The sequence below is a fragment of the Hypanus sabinus genome, chromosome 3, assembly GCF_030144855.1.
Source record: "Hypanus sabinus isolate sHypSab1 chromosome 3, sHypSab1.hap1, whole genome shotgun sequence".
Lineage (NCBI taxonomy): Eukaryota > Metazoa > Chordata > Chondrichthyes > Myliobatiformes > Dasyatidae > Hypanus > Hypanus sabinus.
Window position 1 is genome coordinate 124,590,942 of NC_082708.1, and position 18,930 is coordinate 124,609,871.

An 18,930-nucleotide genomic window follows, 5' to 3' on the forward strand; every position below is an offset into this window, starting at 1 on the left:
TTGCCTCAGATTCAAAGAAGAAATTTAATGGGGTAACATCTACACTGTGAGCCCAAATTAACTTAATTATTAACTTAGCATGCTTTACTTTCTTGATATTCCATTATTATTGTAAACCCTTCATTGATTCCTTCTTTACATTACCAAAGATAGAGATTAATTTTTTTAAATCAGGTAAATGTTTTTCTTTCCTGAGCCTTGTTATTTGCAGTTTCCCTTTTGGTAATTACTATTCAAATATATAAAATGGATGCTCAAATTGTGATCAAATTATTCCAGTTTGGGATGAATGTGTTTACTATGCACATGTTCAAGAGGATGGTAGTCAAACTGTTATTGGATAAGCAATCCCCCACTTGGCTTGCTTCATTAGTAAATTGTCCTGTGATTAAGCTGGGGTTAAATAAGTAGGTTGCTGGATGGTGCAGTTCTGGAAGATCCTGTTCTAAGTTAATATCCAGTAGGATTGCTATCTTATTTGCTTTCAATGTTAAAACAGGGAAGTTGGTTGAAATAATATTGTAGAAAATTACATTTGTTCAGTGGTTGGATGAAATGTGTATATAGTTAGTGCAAATAGGAGGTTTTAACAGATACTTAAGGCATTTGCACAGGAAAATGTACTTTTATTATTCGTAGAACAGTATAGGACATAGCACAGGACAGGCCCTTCAGCCCAGTGATGTGTTGAATTAATTAAACCAATGACTCCTAATTCTTCTTCCCTGCACATTGACTATCTCCCTCCCTTCTCTAAGATCTAAGAATCTCTTAAACAGTTCAATGCTTTTGGTCTCTGCCACCATCTGTTGCAGTGAATTCTAGGTTCCCAGCACTTTTTTTAAACTAAGTGTGTACCTTGCATACCTCTTTATTACTTTGTTGCTCTCACCTTTTTTTTTAAAAAAAAGTACTAGCTGACTATGTAGATATTCTACATCTCCAATCAATGTTACCTCTTTCTAAGGATTTTTTTAAACCAACAGAGCCACTCCACTCCCTCTGCCTACCTGCCTGTCCTTTCAATATAATGTGCATGCTTGGATGTTAAGCTCCCAGCTATGATCTTTCAGTCACGACTCAGCAATGCCCACAACACCATACCTGCCAATCTAACAGTGCTACACGATCATCTATCGTATTCCATGTACTGTGTACATTCCAATATAATACTTTCAGTATTGTTTTAATTACCTTTTTCAATCTTGCACCCTATGTTCAAAGTTTGATTTTATTGTCAAAGTTTGCATGTACAATACAACTCTGATATTTGTCTACTCCAGATAGTCATAAAATACAGAAAGACCATGGGTGTTGATGAAAGAAAAGACATCAGTTGCCCCCCACCCCTGGCATGAAAAAGAAATGAAACGAAACTTGCAGACCCTGAAAATCCCCCTCTCCCGCAGCAAAAAACAGTGACAATAATAGTCCCCAATCTCCTCATTTGCAGTAAAGAACAGCAATGATAACAATCCCTGACTCTCTCACTTGCAGGAAAAAAACAGCAACAGCAGCCCCAAGTTATCTAGGTTATCGAAGAAAAATTGATTTGAGAAGGGCTGCAAGATTTGAGACTGAATTTATGAATCCTTAAAATGGGACAGTTTGGAAGTGTGTAGTTTACTTTGGTATTTGGTGCCCCTATTTCAAATTATTTGAAATCCAGATTTCCATAGAAGGCCTTTTCAGATATAGTTGAGATGGGAATTTGTGGGTTGAGCATCAAAATAGAATGCTGGGGAGGCAGGAATGGTAGTCTGTGAGAAGTATGGGGTAGAAGTGAGTTCTGAAACATGAGATAGACCTGTTGGCTATGCTCTTGCTATGCATTGAAAACTAGGATTGTCTTACAATAATTGTTCCTGGACATCCTGGTGTTGAAGAGTCTTGATGTGAGTCCAAAATGTGTTTTTTCTCCACGTGTTCTTGATGTACAAATCATGTTCAAGCATGCAGTATCTAACTCTGGAGTGTCCAGTTGAATTTTTGGTGTTATATTTTTGGTTGCAATTGCATTTCACTAATTTCATTCGTAAAACACTGGGGGGGGGGGGGGAGAAAAACCAGCATTTTGCGACTCAATTACTAGACAACCAACCTAAATATTTTGTAAGAGCAAACACGAGGAAATCTGCAGATGCTGGAAATTCAAACAACAACACACACACAAAATGCTGGTGGAACACAGCAGGCCAGGCAGCATCAATAGGGAGAAGCGCTGTCAACGTTTCAGGCCGAGACCCTTCGTCAGGACTAACCGAAAGGAAAGATAGTAAGAGATTTGAAAGTAGTGGGGGGAGGGGGAAATACAAAATGATAGAAGAAGACCAGAGGTGGTGGGATGAAGCTAAGAGCTGGAAAGGTGATTGGCGAAAGTGATACAGAGCTGGAGAAGGGAAAGGATCATGGGACGGGAGGCCTCAGGAGAAAGAAAGTGGGCGGGGGGGTGAGCACCAGAGGGAGATGGAGAACAGACAAACAACTAAATATGTCAGGGATGGGGTAAGAAGTGGAGGAGGGGCATTAACAAGTTAGAGAAGTCAATGTTCATGCCATCATGTTGGAGGCTACCCAGCCGGTATATAAGGTGTTGTTCCTCCAACCTGAGTGTAGCTTCATCTTAATAGTAGAGGAGGCCATGAATAGACATATCAGAATGGAAATGGGACGTGGAATTAAAATGTGTGGCCACTGGGATTTAAACATAATAAAGTTGTACACTGTTCTTTGCATCAAATTGTGTTGGTATTTATTTCTGTTTCACTGTCCTTTTTTCCCTGTTTCATGTTTCAGGATGTCCACTCAAAGTCCCTGGCATAAGGGTTTAGGAGAACCTAGTTTTGCTCAGATTTTAAAGAAGAACATACCTCCTAAAGCTGAACAAATGTTAAATGTAACTTGCACACCGCATGCTGGAGGTGCAGAAGATTTAGAGACAGGTGTATCCAGAGTGATTCAAATTTCAGGTGTGATAGAATGATTTCTAATGTTGCAGTCATGAAAGATGTTTCAGACAATTCTTTATACCTTAATAACAATTATTTATTACATCTATTTGTTCTATCCATGTAACAATATCATTCTTGTATTAATAAAAAGTCAAACTGTTTTCTTAAAAACTGAGGTGGATGGGCAGTGCTTAAAGTCATACAACATGGAAACCGGCCCTTTGGCCCAATTTTTCCATGTCAACTGTGTTGTCTCACAAGCTGGTTTGTCTTTCAGGGCCAGAGAGGTCAATAGACCTGGAATTAATAATTATAATTGTTAAAAGGGAATTGCATTCTGAATTGCTAGATCTAATTTTGTGGCACTTTTTGGGAATGATGTGCTAATCTAGTAAATTTTTTTAAATTTACGTGCAGAATGAGCAAGGTATAATTTGAATGAAACAAATTACGAGATGTCATCATTAAGAGCATTCTAGAAATTCTTTGCAATACCTGGTGTAGCTCTTAATCCATTAAATTTGTTTAGCAATTTGCAGGTTAATGAAGGTAAGTAAATTTATTTTTCCAGCAAGAGAAAGTTCTTAAAGGATTTACAAGTCTTTTTTTTTTGGGAGAATAAGGGCTAGCCAGCATGGCGTTATGAAGGCAGCTCATACTTCACGATCCTGAAGATATGATAAAGCTCATGACAAAGGTAGAACAGTCAATGTGGTGTATATGGATTTTAGTAAGATGTTTGCTAAGATTTCCTGTGGTAGGCTCATTCAGAAAGTCTGGAGGCATGGGATCCAGGGACACCTGGTTGTGAATTTACAGAGTTGTCCATAGAAAGCAGGGTGTGTATGTAGATGGAGCGTATTCTGCCTGAAAGTTAGTGACCAGTGATGTTACCCCAGGTTCTGAAACTCCTGCTCTTTGCTACTTTTTAAAAAAAATAAATGACTTGGATGTGGAAGTGAGAGGGTGGGTTAGTAAACTTGCAAATGACACGAAGGTTATGGTTGGAGATGGTGTGAAGTGTTGCAGGTTGCAATAAGACATTGACAGGATGCAGAGCTGGGCTGAGAATTGACGGATGAAGTTCAGACCAGAAAAGTGTGAACTGGTTGATTTTGGAAGGCAGAATGCAGGGTCAGTGGCAGGATTCTTATTAGTGTGGAGGACCGGAGGTATCTTAGAGTCCATGTCCATAGATCTCTTGAAGTTGTCTTGCACGTTCATAGTGTTATAAGAAGGCATATTACATTGGCCATAATTAGTTGAGGGATTGAGGCCAAGAACCGTGTAGGTAATCTTGCAGTGCCGTAAAACTCTGGGTAGATCATTCTTGGAATATTGAATTCAGTTCTAGTCACCTCTAGGAAGAATTTGGAAGTTTTATAGAAGGTGCAGAAGAAATTAGCCAAGAGACTTCCTTGTCTAGCGGGTATGTCTTGTGAGGATAGGTTGAGCGAGCTAGAACTTTTCAGAGTGAAGGTGAAAGTTGACTTGTTAGAGATAAAAAAAAATGATAAGTGGCATAAATCAAATGGACCTTTGCATCATCAATGAGGGCGAGAGAGGTTTTGGAGAATTGGAGGGTTGCAGATGATGTTCCCTTATTCAAGAAAGGGAGTAGATATAGCCCAGGAAATTGTAGATCAGTGAATCTTTCTTCAGTGGTTGGTAAACTGGTGGAGGAGATCCTGAGATGGAGGATTTATGAACATTTGGAGAGACATAATATGGTTAGTAATAGTCAACATGGCCTTGTCAAAGGCAGGTTGTGTTTTACGAGCCTGATTGAATTTTTTGAGGATGTGATTAAACACATTGATGAAGGTAGAGCAGTAGATGTAGTGGATATGAATTTCAGCAAGGCATTTGATAAGGTACCCCATGCAAGGCTTATTGAGAAAGTAAGGAGGCATGGGATCCAAGGGGACATTGCTTTGTGGATCCAGAACTGGCTTGCCCACAGAAGACAGCAGTTGTAGATGGGTCATATTCTGCATGGAGGTTGGCGACCAGTGGAGTGCCTCAGGGAACTGTTCTGGGGCCCCTACTTTTCGTGATTTTTATAAATGACCTGGATGAGGAAGTGGAGGGATGGGTTAGTAAATTTGCTGATGACAGAAGTTTGGAGTGTTGTGAATAGTGTCGAGGACTGTCAGAGGTAACAGCAGGACATTGATAGGATGCAAATCTGGGCTGAGAAGTGGCAGATGGAGTTCAACCCAGATAAGTGTGAGGTGGTTCATTTTGGTAGATCAAATATGATGGCAGAATATAGTATTAATGGTAAGACTTGGCGGTGTGGAGGACCAGAGGGATCTTGGGGTCCGAGTCCATAGGACACTCAAAGCACACGGTGCATTGGCCTTCATCAACTGTGGGATTGAGTTTAAGATCTGAGAGGTAATGTTGCAGCTATATAGGACCCTGGTCAGACCCCACTTAGAGTACTGTGCTCAGTTCTGGTCGCCTCACTTACAGGAAGGATGTGGAAACCATAGAAAGGGTGCAGAGGAGATTTACAAGGATGTTGCCTGGATTGGGAAGCATACCCTATGAGAATAGGTTGAGTGAACTTGGCCTTTTCTCCTTGGAGCAACGGAGGATGAGAGGTGACCTGATACAGGTGTGCAAGATAATGAGAGGCATTGAGCGTGTGGATAGTCAGAGGCTTTTTCCCAGGGCTGAAATAGCACGAGAAAACATAGTTTTAAGGTGCTTGCAAGTAAGTACAGTGGAGATATCAGGGATAAGTTTTTTACGCAGAGAGTGGTGAGTGCATGGAATGGAGTGGCAGTGGTGGAGGTGGAAACAATAGGGTCTTTTAAGAGACTCTTGGATAGGTACATGGAGCTTAAAAAAATAGAGGGCTATGGGTAAGCTAGGTAGTTCTAAGGTAAAGACATGTTCAGCACAGCTTTGCGGGCCTAAGGGCCTGTATTGTGCTATAGGTTTTCTATGTGTCTATGGATAACCAGAGGCTTCTGCAGGAGCATGAGCAAGAGAAATGGCTAATAAAAGGGGATATAATTTTAAGGTGATAGAAGCAATGTATGGTGGAGGAATGTCAGAGATAGGTTCTTTACAGAGTGCCATACCTGCCAGGGGTGGTGGTGGAGGTACATCAATTACATTTAAGAAACTCTTAGATGGATGCATGGATGTTAGAAAAAAATGGAAGGCTAAGGAGGAGGAAAGGGTTAGATTAATGTTGGAGTAGGTTAAATGGGTGGCTGAACATTGTGGACCAAAGGGCCTCTATTGTGCGATCATTAATCTTGTCTTGATACTTATTTTTGTCCCACTGAATTGTATCTCATCAAAGACCAGCAAATTTCTACTAATAGAACCATAGAACACTACAGCACAGTACAGGCCCTTCAGCCCTCCATGTTGTGCGGACTCATATAATCCTTTTTTTTAAAAAAAAGTACTAAACCCACACTACCCCATAACCCTCCATTTTTTCTTACATCCATGTGCCTGTCCAAGAGACTCTTAAATCCCCTAATGTTTTAGTCTCCACCACCCTGGCAAGTCATTCCAGGCACTCACAACCCTCTGTGTAATTAAAAAAAAACAACTTACCCCTGATGTCTCCCCTAAATTTCCCTCCCTTAATTTTGTACAAATACCCTACTAATATTCTATAGTACATATGCTGTACTAATGTACAGTGAAGAGTACTCTAACTGGTTGCATTGTTGCCTTGTGTGAAGACTCCAGTGCACAGATTGAAAGAGGCTACAGAGAGTTGTAGATTTGGCCAGCTCAAATGAGAAGTTGGCGCTTTGAAGGTGACATCCATCATTAAGGACCCTCATACCTAGGGCATACTCTTCTCATTACTACCATCAGGCAAGAGATGCAGGAACCTGAAGACCCACACTCAACAGCCTCACCCCCTCTATCAACAAATTTCTGAATGGTCTATTAACAATACCTCATTATTCCTCTTGCATCACTTATTATTTTTGTTTTAACTTGTAGTTTTTTTTTTGGCTTGCATTGTACTGCCACAAAACAAATTTCACAGCATGTGTTGTTGATAATAAACCTGATTCTTCTGGTTAATTCATTCTACACTTCACCTTGGTGTCTATTCATGCATGGGTATCTCTCTTTTCCCTTCAACTATCCTGTCAATGCCCCAAACGGTACAAGTCCATGACAATCGCTACTTTTGACCTTCCTGAGTTCTTGAATATGTTTTCATCTCACAAATCTGGATCTAATTTTTTTTTACCTCTGCCCGTAACTGCCCTGACCTGTAATGAATGGGCCCTCACAAAAACCAGTAAACTCTTATTCTATCATTGGTTAATTATCCCCTGCCTCATCCTCAAGGCTCAGTGTCATCTCATAAACACAAGGGATTCTGCAGATGCTGGAAATCAAGAGCAATATGCACAAAATGCTGGATGAACTCAGCAGGTTAGGTAGCATAATAGAAATGAATAAACAGTCGATGTTTTGGACTGAGACCTCTCTTCAGGACTGTCATCTCAGTTGGGTAGATCCCATTGTTAGTGTGGCTAACACAAGACTCCAAACAAAAAAAAACTTTTGCTCTATCATGAGAAGATATGATCAGACAGATTTAGAAAAGATTAAAGAGTATGCTCATTCTTGATTCATAAATCCTGGAAATCCATAGCCAATATGTGCTCAAAGAGGCATTCAGGATGGCTTTGAACATGTTTGTATCAGGAACACACAAGCCCAGTATAACTGGTGGAAGGAGCATATCACCTCACAAATTTGCTCGTCAGGTGCCTTTTCAATCATGCCCTGTAAGAATTCTCTCAGTAGCATTATCAGTCACATCAGAGCCCACAGAACTGGAATGGGTGTTTAATGCCATGGAGCTTTCAAAGAAGAACCAATCCTGAATCCACACCAGTATATTATTTGCTCCTGCATGCTCTTACTTACTAAATTCTTTATTGGCATTTTCTTGAAGGCCTCATAAAAGCATAAATGTGGTAGGTTTGGTGTGGATTTTTTAAAAATCCATTATTAACATTCTTTTGGGCACCATGTGTAGTGTTGATATTAATGTAGGTAATTCTAATGTATCCAACTGTAATCTGTAAAAGAATATTAGGTTTTGATTACAAATCAATTCATTTTGCTTTTCACTTGTATGTTTTTACAGGTCAGTATCCAAAATCACAATTTGCTGACTATGCTAAATCACTCCCAAGCAGTTCTTTGCCACCTAAGAAGGTTTCTAGGGAATTTATTGATAAATACAGACGTGGCGACATCAACCCAGTTTCAGCATTACATCAATATGCACAGATGTTACGAATACAGCTAATTTTAAAAGAAACAGTAGCAGCAGGTAAATGTAAATTGAAGCAGATGTCTTGCTATCAAATTATTGTCATTTATCACAGTGATTTATTTCAGCTAAAATTAATAAATTTAACTTTTCAGGCAACATATTTGGACAATACTTTGCATTCTGTGCTGTGGTTGATGGTGTTGAATATGGGACTGGAATGGGCCAGAATAAGAAAGAAGCAAAAGCCAAGGCTGCACAATTAGCTCTTGATGAACTTCTCGCCACAGAGCTGAATAAAACTTCAAGTAAGTTTCCAAAACAGTCTCAAAGTTACACTTATTTAATCACTGTGAATATTTTGTTATTACAATAAATACTTAACTGAGATTTTTTTACATTGGTTATTAAAACACCTTACTGAATTTTATAAATTGTTCATTTGATTTCTGAATCTTCATACTTCTAGTGCATCAATATGTAACTTTGAGTGGACACACCTGAATTAAGAGCATTGGCAACTTAAGATAGGGTATAGGATTGTGATTTATCATAAGCTTCCAAGGCTCACTGAGAAACTGGTTTAACATGCAGAGGTTAAATGTGAAACTTTGAATTAATCTACATAATTTTACCTTAATGGTTTTTCGTATATTGTGTTTAGCTTCACAACAGTTCATAGGAAATTGTGGGAATGAATTTGGGTTACATTCACTATACTTAACTCTTCCAACATTTTAGTTAAATCCTTGAAGATTTGTAATGTTGCTTCTGAATTCAAGTTCACTGTCCCTCACAATAGTATGCATTTTCCCTGCAAATAATGCTTTTAAATTCTTACGTTCACATTCATTCTATAATAAATCAGAATCAGGTTTATTGTCGCTACCTTACATTACGTGGTATTTGTTGTCTTTCAGTAGTACAGTGCAAAGACGTTATTATAAAATACAAAATAATTTAAAACAAAAGAACAATGATGCAATATTAATGGACCATTCAGATGAAGCTGTTCCTGAATCATTTGAGTGTGGATTTTTAGACCCCTGTTACTCCTTCCTGATGGTAGTACCTAAAAGAAAGCATGTCTTGGATGGTGAGGTTCTTGCATGATGGATGCCACCTTCTTGACGTATTGCCTTTTGAAAATGTCCTCAGTAGTGGAGAGGGTTGTGTCTGTGATGGTGTTGGTTGAGTTGACAAATGCTGCAGTCTTTTTCGTTCCTGTGCATTGGAGCATTCATACCAGACTGAATACAACTAGACAGAACACTGTCCACTGTACCTCTATAGAAATTTGCAAAAGTTTCTGTAGGTACTAGTGCTGCTAGTGTGCTGCCTTCATAATTGCATCACTGTTTGGGCCCAGGACATATCCTCCCAGATGTTGACACCTAGAAACTTGAAGCTGTTAGGGCTTAAAGCCTTTTCACTGTTCCCATTGTTGACAAAGTATGCGTGCAGTATACAACCCTGAGATTCGTCTACCCACAGACAGTCATGAAGCAAAGAAAGAAAAGCCATGGAACCCCTTCAAAGAAAAACATCAAACCCCCAACATGAACAAATCACACAAATGGTTAAGAACACAGAATATGAAACACCAAACAGCAAATCATTCAAGCAGTCCAGGCATATTCAGTTCAACTCAATACAGTTCAATCTAGCTCTGTGTCATTCATTAACTTCATACTGTTTAATCACCAACTCATCAAATCACTTCACTGTAGATGCAAGTGCTTCTGGGTGATGGTCATTGATACAGGTGACTACGCTCTTGGGTACCAGTATAATTGAACCCCGCTTGAAGAAAGTGAATTCCACACACAGACAAAGGGTGAGGTTAAAGATCTCAGTGAATGCACCTGCCATTTGATCAGCACAGTTCTTTACTAGTTGTCCAGGTATTCCATCTGGGCCAGATGTTTTAATGGGTTCACCCTCCTGAAGGCTGCTTGCACATTGGCTTCTGAGGTTGAAATCACTGGATCATCAGGGGATATGGGAGTTCATTATGGTTCCTCCTTGTTTTGACAGTTAAAGCAAGCATAGAAAGCATTGAGCACATTTGGAAGCGAAGCCATTCTGCCTCACATGCCACATTATTTAACTTTATAAGAGGTGATAGTATTTAAGTCCTGCCACAATTGTCAAGCATCCTTCATTGATTTAAGTTTGGTCTGGATTTGCACTTTGCCTGTGAGATGTCTTTCCAGAGATTATAATTTTCTTCATCACCAGACTTAAATGTCAGTGATCTGGCCCTCAGCAGATTTCAGATCTCTTGGGGACACACTTATCTACAGCTATTTTAATAAATCATAGTATATTCAGTCACATCCCCAGAAGAGTCCTTGAACATGGCCCAGTCCACTGACTTGAACCATCTCATAGCTGTACCTCTGCCTCCTGTGACCACCACCTTTGTCCTAATCTTTGGAGTTTTTCCTTTTTGGCCTCTGCATTTATGCAGATAGGAGAAGGACAGCCAAGTGATCCAATTTACCAAATTATGATCTAGGCATGTAATGGTTGGCTTCACTTATCTCAGTATAACAGTGGTCCAGTATATTGGGTCTTCTGGTGCTACAGGTCCTATGCTGATGGTTTTTGAACAGGGTTTTTTTTCCAAACAAACCAGGTTGAAGTCTTCGACTGATTTGAAATGCGTTGGGATGGGTTGTTGCTTGTTTGGAGAGGGCACCATGCAGTATTGTGAGCACTTTATTATAGTCTGCCTCTGGTGGTATGTAAACTGCAGTCAGGTTTACAGATGGATGGCATTTGACAGTTGTTCCTGGTTAGGAGAACACGAGTTGAATAAAACCACCACATTGGGGCACCACCGAGAATTTATCGCGAACCGCACACTTCCTCCTTTTGTGCATCAGCAATTCAGTCCATTTTGTAAATTGAGAAGTTTTCAGGACTGATCTCTGTATCTGGTGTGCCCAGAGAAAGCACAGTCTCTGTCAGACATAGAATACGACAGGGTCTCGTTTCTCTCTCAATACAGCAAATCTTGCCCTCAGATCCTCAGTTTTGTTCTCCAACAACTGCACATTTGTCAACAAGGTGCTGTGTGGAGGAGGCCTCATTCCTGTGCGTTTTTAGCCTGGTTTGTAGTCCTGCCTCATTTCCAGCCGTAACAATAAACCTCTCTCATCTTAGAGGTGGTAAAATGTTAAGAACAGTAACTGAAAGATGAGATGTTGTTGATTTTAAGGATAAACAAAATTATTTAGAGCAATATTTTGAATGTTTATTTTCAGCTTTGAATTCTGCTGCAGTACCTGGTGAACAAAGTGCAATAGCTGCATCAAGTCTGTCTTCAGGAAATCGCCTAACAAAGCTGGATTATGGTAAGAATATAGTAACTTCCTATAGTTCAACATGAATATGATTTGAGCAGAATGGCTGATGCTTCCATATTAGATTGACATCTAGATATGAAATAGACCCATTCAAAAGCAGTGTAAATTCTGTTTTTCAGAGCTCTGTTTGCTCGTCATAGAAACATGAATCCTGGGCAGAATTTTTAATCTAAGGAGATTTCTACCCTTCCTCTCTTCTCCCCCCCCCCCCAAAAAGAAAAGCCATACAGCATATCATTGTATATCACTGCATCAAAACATCTTGCTGTGTTCTTTTTACCTTGAAAGTAGTCTGAGTTTCTCAATTTGAAAGTGTCAGAAGAATTGCCAAGCTATAAACAGATTTTTCTTTTGCCAATGTCTGTTGGGACAGAACAATGAATAGTATTATTGATCAATAAAACTATAAAGATGTTGGCTATTATAAAAGCCTAAGTTGATTTTTGCATTTACAGGTAAGTTGTTCATTGTTCTCCTATGCTGTTGTTGGAAGTTAGTTCGGAATAGTTCTGGTGGAAATTTGGCTCCAGATTGCTCATTGTAGAGATTGGTCTGCTACTGTCTCCACTCAGCAGAAGCTAGCCTATCAAATAGCTGTGGCTAAATTAGTGTAATCTTCAATGCAATCACATTTTTTTTGCGATATGGTGACCAGATCTGAATGTGGCACTCAAGCTGTAGTCTAATGATGTATTCAATTTAGGCTTCACCTCCCTGCTGTTTCTACTCCTCAACCAGTGAAGTATAACATTTCCTTGGCTTATTGCACTATTCTAAATGCAACAACCTGAGCAATGATATTTTTCTGAAGTCCTTATTGGTAGTCAGTTTTTGAATTATTTGCAAACTATCATGTTCACAGTAATTGGGCTTAAATGATATGTACAGTGGATTCCAGTTAATTGGGACACATTAGGACCAGTGCATTTTGGCCAATTAGTGACCGTCCCAATTAGCCGAAGTTTCATTAAAATAGTCAAAAGGTATATATAAAAAAAAAGACAGACTACTATTTAACTGAGTACAAATGATGCATTTAAATGAAGTACAGAACAAATTGGAACACTGCCAATACAACTATGTTATAAAACTGTTCTAGTTCCTAATAGTTATTGATGGAAGAATTCATCTCTACCCTGTTCTTTTGATTGAGTGAACAAAATTTGCACAAGACACCTAGTGTAAATAATTGACTGCTTTCCTGCATGAAGTCAAAATAAATAAAATGATCAAAAATTACTACTTTTTGAATTGGCATCCTTTGGCCCAAATGGATAATATAACGCAAGCACACACAACTGAATCTACTTTTTAAAAAAAAAAATTGCTTCCTAGTGTCCAACGTCCAAACAAGTGCATGCAACTGATGTTAGTTGGAAACTATTCAGCAACACTCCTCTAACCCACTTAAGTAAATAAAGGGAATTCCAGCTATTTTCTGGAATAGTTTCTGTTCTCTGGGAGTTGTCCCAAATAACTGATTAACCAATAGCTCAATTAACTAGAATCCACTGTATTAGAAAAAGCAAGAAGTCTTAGAGATCAAAATTCTAGACAATCTTAGTGGTGTAATTTGTTCATTATTCCCCTCCTTCATAGAGCTAGATGTTATCCATAATATAGTTGTAATGCCCCATGTGGATGTGTTGTCAGTCAATTTAAAATAATGGCAGGCACACTTTTTCTTGACAAAAGCAAGTACTCCAGTCTGTTTGGACAAACTTGGATTGTCTTCTTTGGAGCATCAAGGCTGGGAGGAAACCTGATTAAGGCTTAAATTATTGAGACGTAGGTAGTGTAGACACCCAGAAACTTTGTCAGCTCACGATGTTGTTACGAGCAAATAAAGCTAACAATTAAAAGCCTACTAAGCTAGTCTCTTCTCCCTTCATATGTGCACATTCATGTACCTGTTGAAGAACCTTTAAAATACCTCTATTGTATTTCCCCCCTCTACCATCCTTGACACTGCATTCCAGACACCAACCATAGATTCATTTTAATTATTTGTATATGAATCACTCTGGTTCCGTCAGCTGCGTAAGTCCAGGTGAGACAATTTCTGGCCCCACCAAACGTGTGAGATTGAGATGTAAGCCCACCCCAAAACCCCTGTTTGTGTGGATGCTGCAGGATTAGTTATCCTGTTACAAACAAGTACCATGAAATAACAGACAGTACATCATATAGAATTAAATGATTTAGCTTTATAACTAATTTGACTAAAGGGTTAGTAAATAAAAGGCAAAAAAAAGAAAGGAGCCCATTTTAATGAAACAATCTAGTGTGCACAAGTTGGAGCTCACGGTTTCTCCTTCGCCGATCCTCCTTAAAACTCCCCGAGCTTCATCAAATCATGGCCATGCTACAGGTACAGTCCTACGACCTCTTCTCACCGGAGTCTTTTCCCTTCATCTCTTGCCGAACAAAAGACCCAGCTCTCACCAGTGTCAGGCACACAACACAAAAAACACACTCCCTTCATTGGGTAGCTGACATTCCAAAGCACCCATTATCTCTAAGCATAACCTGAACACTGCTTCTGCAGAAAGGTCACTACATTAGCAGTGAAACCTTTCCCAGGGTGTTACATATATTTATTACGCATGCATCAAACATACAATGAAATGTGTCATTTGCATTAACCAACACAACCTAAGAATTTGTTGAGGGCTGTCCACAAGTATTGCCACATATTCCAACACCAACATAGCGTGACCACAATATTCATTAGAACAGCACAACCTCTAAACAAGCCCTTTCCTGCTTTCCTTCCACCTATTCAAATACACAGACAAACCTCCAACACCAGGTCAGGCTGTCTCCAGTCTTACAACTTCCAGTCTCTGGCTATGAGCTCACAGACATCAAGGGTTCAATTTCTGGATACATCATCTGGCATCCAACTTGTGGAGTCAGTCTCAACTTCTGGAATCATCAACTTTAGCCTTTGACTTTCCCATCTTTGATATCGACCCCAGGACTTGCTGAATTTGGGGGTGACTAGCCCTTATGCATTCTTCACGCACAAATCTCTGATCCTAGGACTCGCTGGCCTGGAGAGTCACCAGCCCTTGTTCATGGAGCAAGTCAACTTCAGCCATTGACCATGTGTGTCACTGGTCTTCAGCATCCATTTGTAAGTCATAAGACTTGGGAGCAGAATTATTGGATTTTCTCTGCCATTCCATAAGTGGCTGATTTTATTATCCCTCCCAAACCCATTCTCCTGCCTTCTCCTCCTAAACCACTGACACCCTTATTCATTGAGAAGCTATCAATATCCGCCTTAAATATACTCAAATGAACTGGCCTGCAGAGATATCTGTGGCAATGAACTCCACAGATTTGGCACTCTTAGCTAAACTCACACCAGAGCCTCAGGGAAACGGATGATAAGTTGGTAACAGTCAAGAGAGGGAAGGGTAGGAGTCAGTTGCTAAAGAGCACCCTGTGGCTGTACCCCTTGACAATAAGTACTCCTGCTTGAGTACTGTTTGGTTGGGGGGGGGGGGGAGACAGTGGCTGTGCCTCTGGCACAGAATTTGTCCCTGTGGCTCAGAAGGGTAGGAAAAGGGAGAGGATGGCAGCAGTGATGGGGACTCTACAGTTAGGGGGTCAGACAGGCGATTCTGAGGATGCAGGAAAGAAGCACAGATGATAGTTTGCCTCCTGGGTGCCAGGGTTAGGGCCGTTTCTGAAGGAGAAGGAGAGCAGCCGGAGGTCGTGGTACATATTGGTACCAACGACATAGGCAGGAAAAGGGCAGAAGTCCTGAAAGTAGACTACAGGGATAGGAAGGAACTTGAGAAGCAGGACCACAAAGGTAACAATCTGGGATTACTGCCTATGCCACGTGGCAGCAAATATAGGAATAGAGTGAGGTAGAGGATAAATGCATGGCTGAGGGATTGGTGCAGAAGGCAGGGATTCAGATTTCCATATCATTGGGATCTCTTTTGGGGCAGGAGTGACCTGTACAAAAAGGACAGGTTGCACTTGAATCCCAGAGGGACTAATATCCTGGCGGGAAGATTTGCTAAGGCTATTGGGAGAGTTTAAACTAGGACTGCTGGGTGGTGGAAATGGAACTGAAGAGACGGTTGGCTCACAAATAGAGAATGCTTGGAGACAGTGCAAGAGGGAGGATAGGCAGGTGATAGAGAAGGATGCACTCAGACTGATGGTTTGAGATGTGTCTTTTAATGCAAGGAATATTATGAATAAAGCAGATGTGAATGGACCAGTACTTGGAGCTATAATGTTGTGACCTATACAGAGACTGGTATGGCTCAGGGGCAGGAATGGCTACTTCAGGTTACAGGCTTTAGATGTTTCAGAAAGGACAGGGAGGGAGGCAAAAGAGGTGGGGGCATGGTACTGTTGATCAGAGTTGGTGTCACGGTTGTAGAAAAGGAGGAAGACATGGAGATTTAATCTGCGGAGTCTCTGTGGGTGGAAATTAGGAACCAGAAGGGGTCAATAACTCTACTGGGTGTTTTTTATAGATCACTCATAGTAACAGGAACATGAGAGCAGATAGGAAGACAGATTCTGGAAAGGTGTAATAATAACAATGTTGTCATGGTGGGAGATTTTAATTTCCCAAATATTGATTGGCATGTCCCTAGACCGAGGGGTTTAGATGGGGTTGAGTTTGTTAGGTCTGTTCAGGAAGGTTTCTTGACACAATATGCTGATAAGACTACAGTGGGAGAGGCTGTACTTGATCTGGTATTGGGAAATTAACCTGGTCAAATGTCAGGTCTCTCAGTGGGAGAGCATTTTGGAGAGAGAGAGAGAGCACAATTCTATCTCCTTTACCATAGCATTGGAAAGGATAGGAACAGACAAGTTAGGGAAGTGTTTAATTGGAATAAGGGGAAATATGAGGCTATCAGGCAGGAACTTGGAAGTATAAATTTTGAACAGATGTTCTCAGGGAAATGTACGGAAGAAATGTGGCAAATGTTCAGGGGATATTTGCGAGGAGTTCTGCATTGATACATTCCAGTGAGACAGGGAAAGGATGGTAGGGTATAGGAACCGTGATATACAAAGGCTGTAGTAAATCTAGTCAAGAAGAAGAGAAGAGCTTACGGAAGGTTCAAAAAACTAGGTAATGGTAGAGGTCCAGAGGATTATAAAGCCAGCAGGAAGGAGCTTAAGAAAGAAATTAGGAGAGCCCAGAAGGGGCCATGAGAAGGCCTTGGCCGACAGGATTAAGGAAAATCCCAAGGCATGTTACAAGTATTTCAAGAGTAAGAGGATAAGACATGAGAGGAGAGGAACAATCAAGTGTGATAGTGGAAAAGTTTGTATGGGACTGGATGAGATGGCAGAGGTACTTAATGAGTAATTGGCTTTACTCTTCACTACAGAAAAAGATCTTGTGTTTGTACGGATGACTTACAGCGGACTGAAAAGCTTGAGCACGTAGATATTAAGGAAGAGGATGTGCTGGAACTTTTGAAAAGCATCAAGTTGGATAAGTCACCGGGACCAGACAAGACATACCCCAGGCTATTGTGGGAGCTGAGGAAGGAGATTGCTGAATCTCTGGCGATGATCTCTGCATCATCAATGGGGAGGGGATAGGTTCTGGAAGATTGGAGGGTTGCAGATGTTGATCCATTATTCAAGATAGAGATAGCCCAGGAAATTAGAGACCAGTGGGTCTTACTTCAGTGGTTGATAAGTTGATGATGAAGATCCTGAGAGGCAGGATTTATGAACATTTGGAGAGGCATAATATGATTAGGAATAGTCAGCATGACTTTATCAAAGGCTGGTTGTGCCTGTAAGCCTGATTGACTTTTTTGAGGATGTGACTAAACACATTGATGAAGGCAGAGCGGTAGACATAGTGTATATAGATTTCAGCAAGGCATTTGACAAGGTACCCTATGCAAGGCTTATTGAGAAAGTAAGGAGGCATGGGATCCAGAACTGGCTTGCCCACAGAAGGTCATATTCTGTGTGGAGGTGGGTGACTAGTGGTGTGCCTCAGGGATCTGTTCTGGGACCCTTACTCTTCGTGATTTTTATAAATGGATGAGGAAGTGGAGGGATGGGTTAGTAAATTTGCTGATGACACAAAGGTTGGGGGTGTTGTGGTAGTGTGAAGGGCTGTCAGAGGTTACAGCAGGACTTTTATAGGCTGCAAAACTGGGCTGAGAAGTGACATGGAGTTCAACCCAGATAAGTGTGAGATGGTTCAGTTTGGTAGGTCAAATATGATGATAGAATATAGTATTAATGGTAAGACTCTTGGCATTGTGGAGGATCAGAGGGATCTTGGGGTCCGAGTCCATTGGACGCTCAAAGCTGCTGCACAGGTTGACTTTGTGGTTCTGAAAGCATGCTGTGCTTTCGCTTTCATCAATTGTGCATTGAGTTTAGGGGCCGAGAGGTAATGTTGCAGCTTTATGACCCTGGTCAGACCCCACTTGGAGTACTGTGCTCAGTTCTAGTTACCTCACTAAAGGAAAGATGTGGAAACTGTAGAAAGGGTGCAGAGGAGATTAACAAGGATGTTGCCTGGATTAGGGAGCATGCCTTGTGACAACAGGTTGAGTGAACTCGGCCTTTTTTCTTGGAGCGATGGAAGATGAGAGGTGACCTGATAGAGGCGTATAAGATGAGAGGCATTGATCATGTGGATAGTCAGAGGCTTTTTCCCAGGGCTGAGATGGCTAGCACGACACAGTTTTAAGGTGCTTGGATGTAAATACAGAGATGTCAGGGGCAAGTTTTTTATGCAGAGAGTGGTGAGTTCATGGAATGGGCTGCTGGCGACTGTGCTGGAGGCAGATACGATAGGGTCTTTTAAGAGACTCCTGAATAGGTACATGGAGCTCAGAAAGATAGAAGACTATGGGTAACACTAGGTAATTTCTAAGGTCAGGACATTTTCAGCACAGCTTTGTGGGCCAAAGGGCCTGCATTGCACTGTAGGTTTTCTATGTTTCTAAAGAATTTTTTCTTCATCTTGTTGTATCTCTGTCAAGTTACTCCTCAGCCTCCTTATTTCCAGGGAGAGCAACCTATCATAGATGAGGTATATAGATGAGTTCAGGGAAAGGGAGGGTGATACTCCAGATACTCACATTAAGGAGGAGGAGATGTTAGGTATTCTTGGAGCTCATAAAATTGGATAAATCACTAGAGCGTGATGCGATATATCCCAGTTTGCTATAGGCGAGAGAAAAGATGGCTAGAACACTGATAGCGTTTTACATCTTTCCTAGGTAGAGATGAAGTACATGCCTAGAGAATAGCAAATACATCAGGGATAACCCTGGTAACTTGAATCTAGGGT

General features: G+C 40.7%; 1 protein-coding gene across 1 annotated transcript in view; it reads left to right on the plus strand.

The window, feature by feature from the left end:
- Positions 1–18,930, plus strand: part of adad1 (adenosine deaminase domain containing 1 (testis-specific)) — a 64,367-nt gene continuing 45,437 nt past the window's right edge. The window contains exons 1-5 of the mRNA XM_059963380.1: positions 1–32; positions 2,797–2,969; positions 8,107–8,295; positions 8,391–8,543; positions 11,508–11,597. Coding sequence (XP_059819363.1) covers positions 28–32; positions 2,797–2,969; positions 8,107–8,295; positions 8,391–8,543; positions 11,508–11,597 — 610 coding nt within the window. The 5' untranslated portion in view covers positions 1–27. The remainder of the gene's footprint in view (positions 33–2,796; positions 2,970–8,106; positions 8,296–8,390; positions 8,544–11,507; positions 11,598–18,930) is intronic.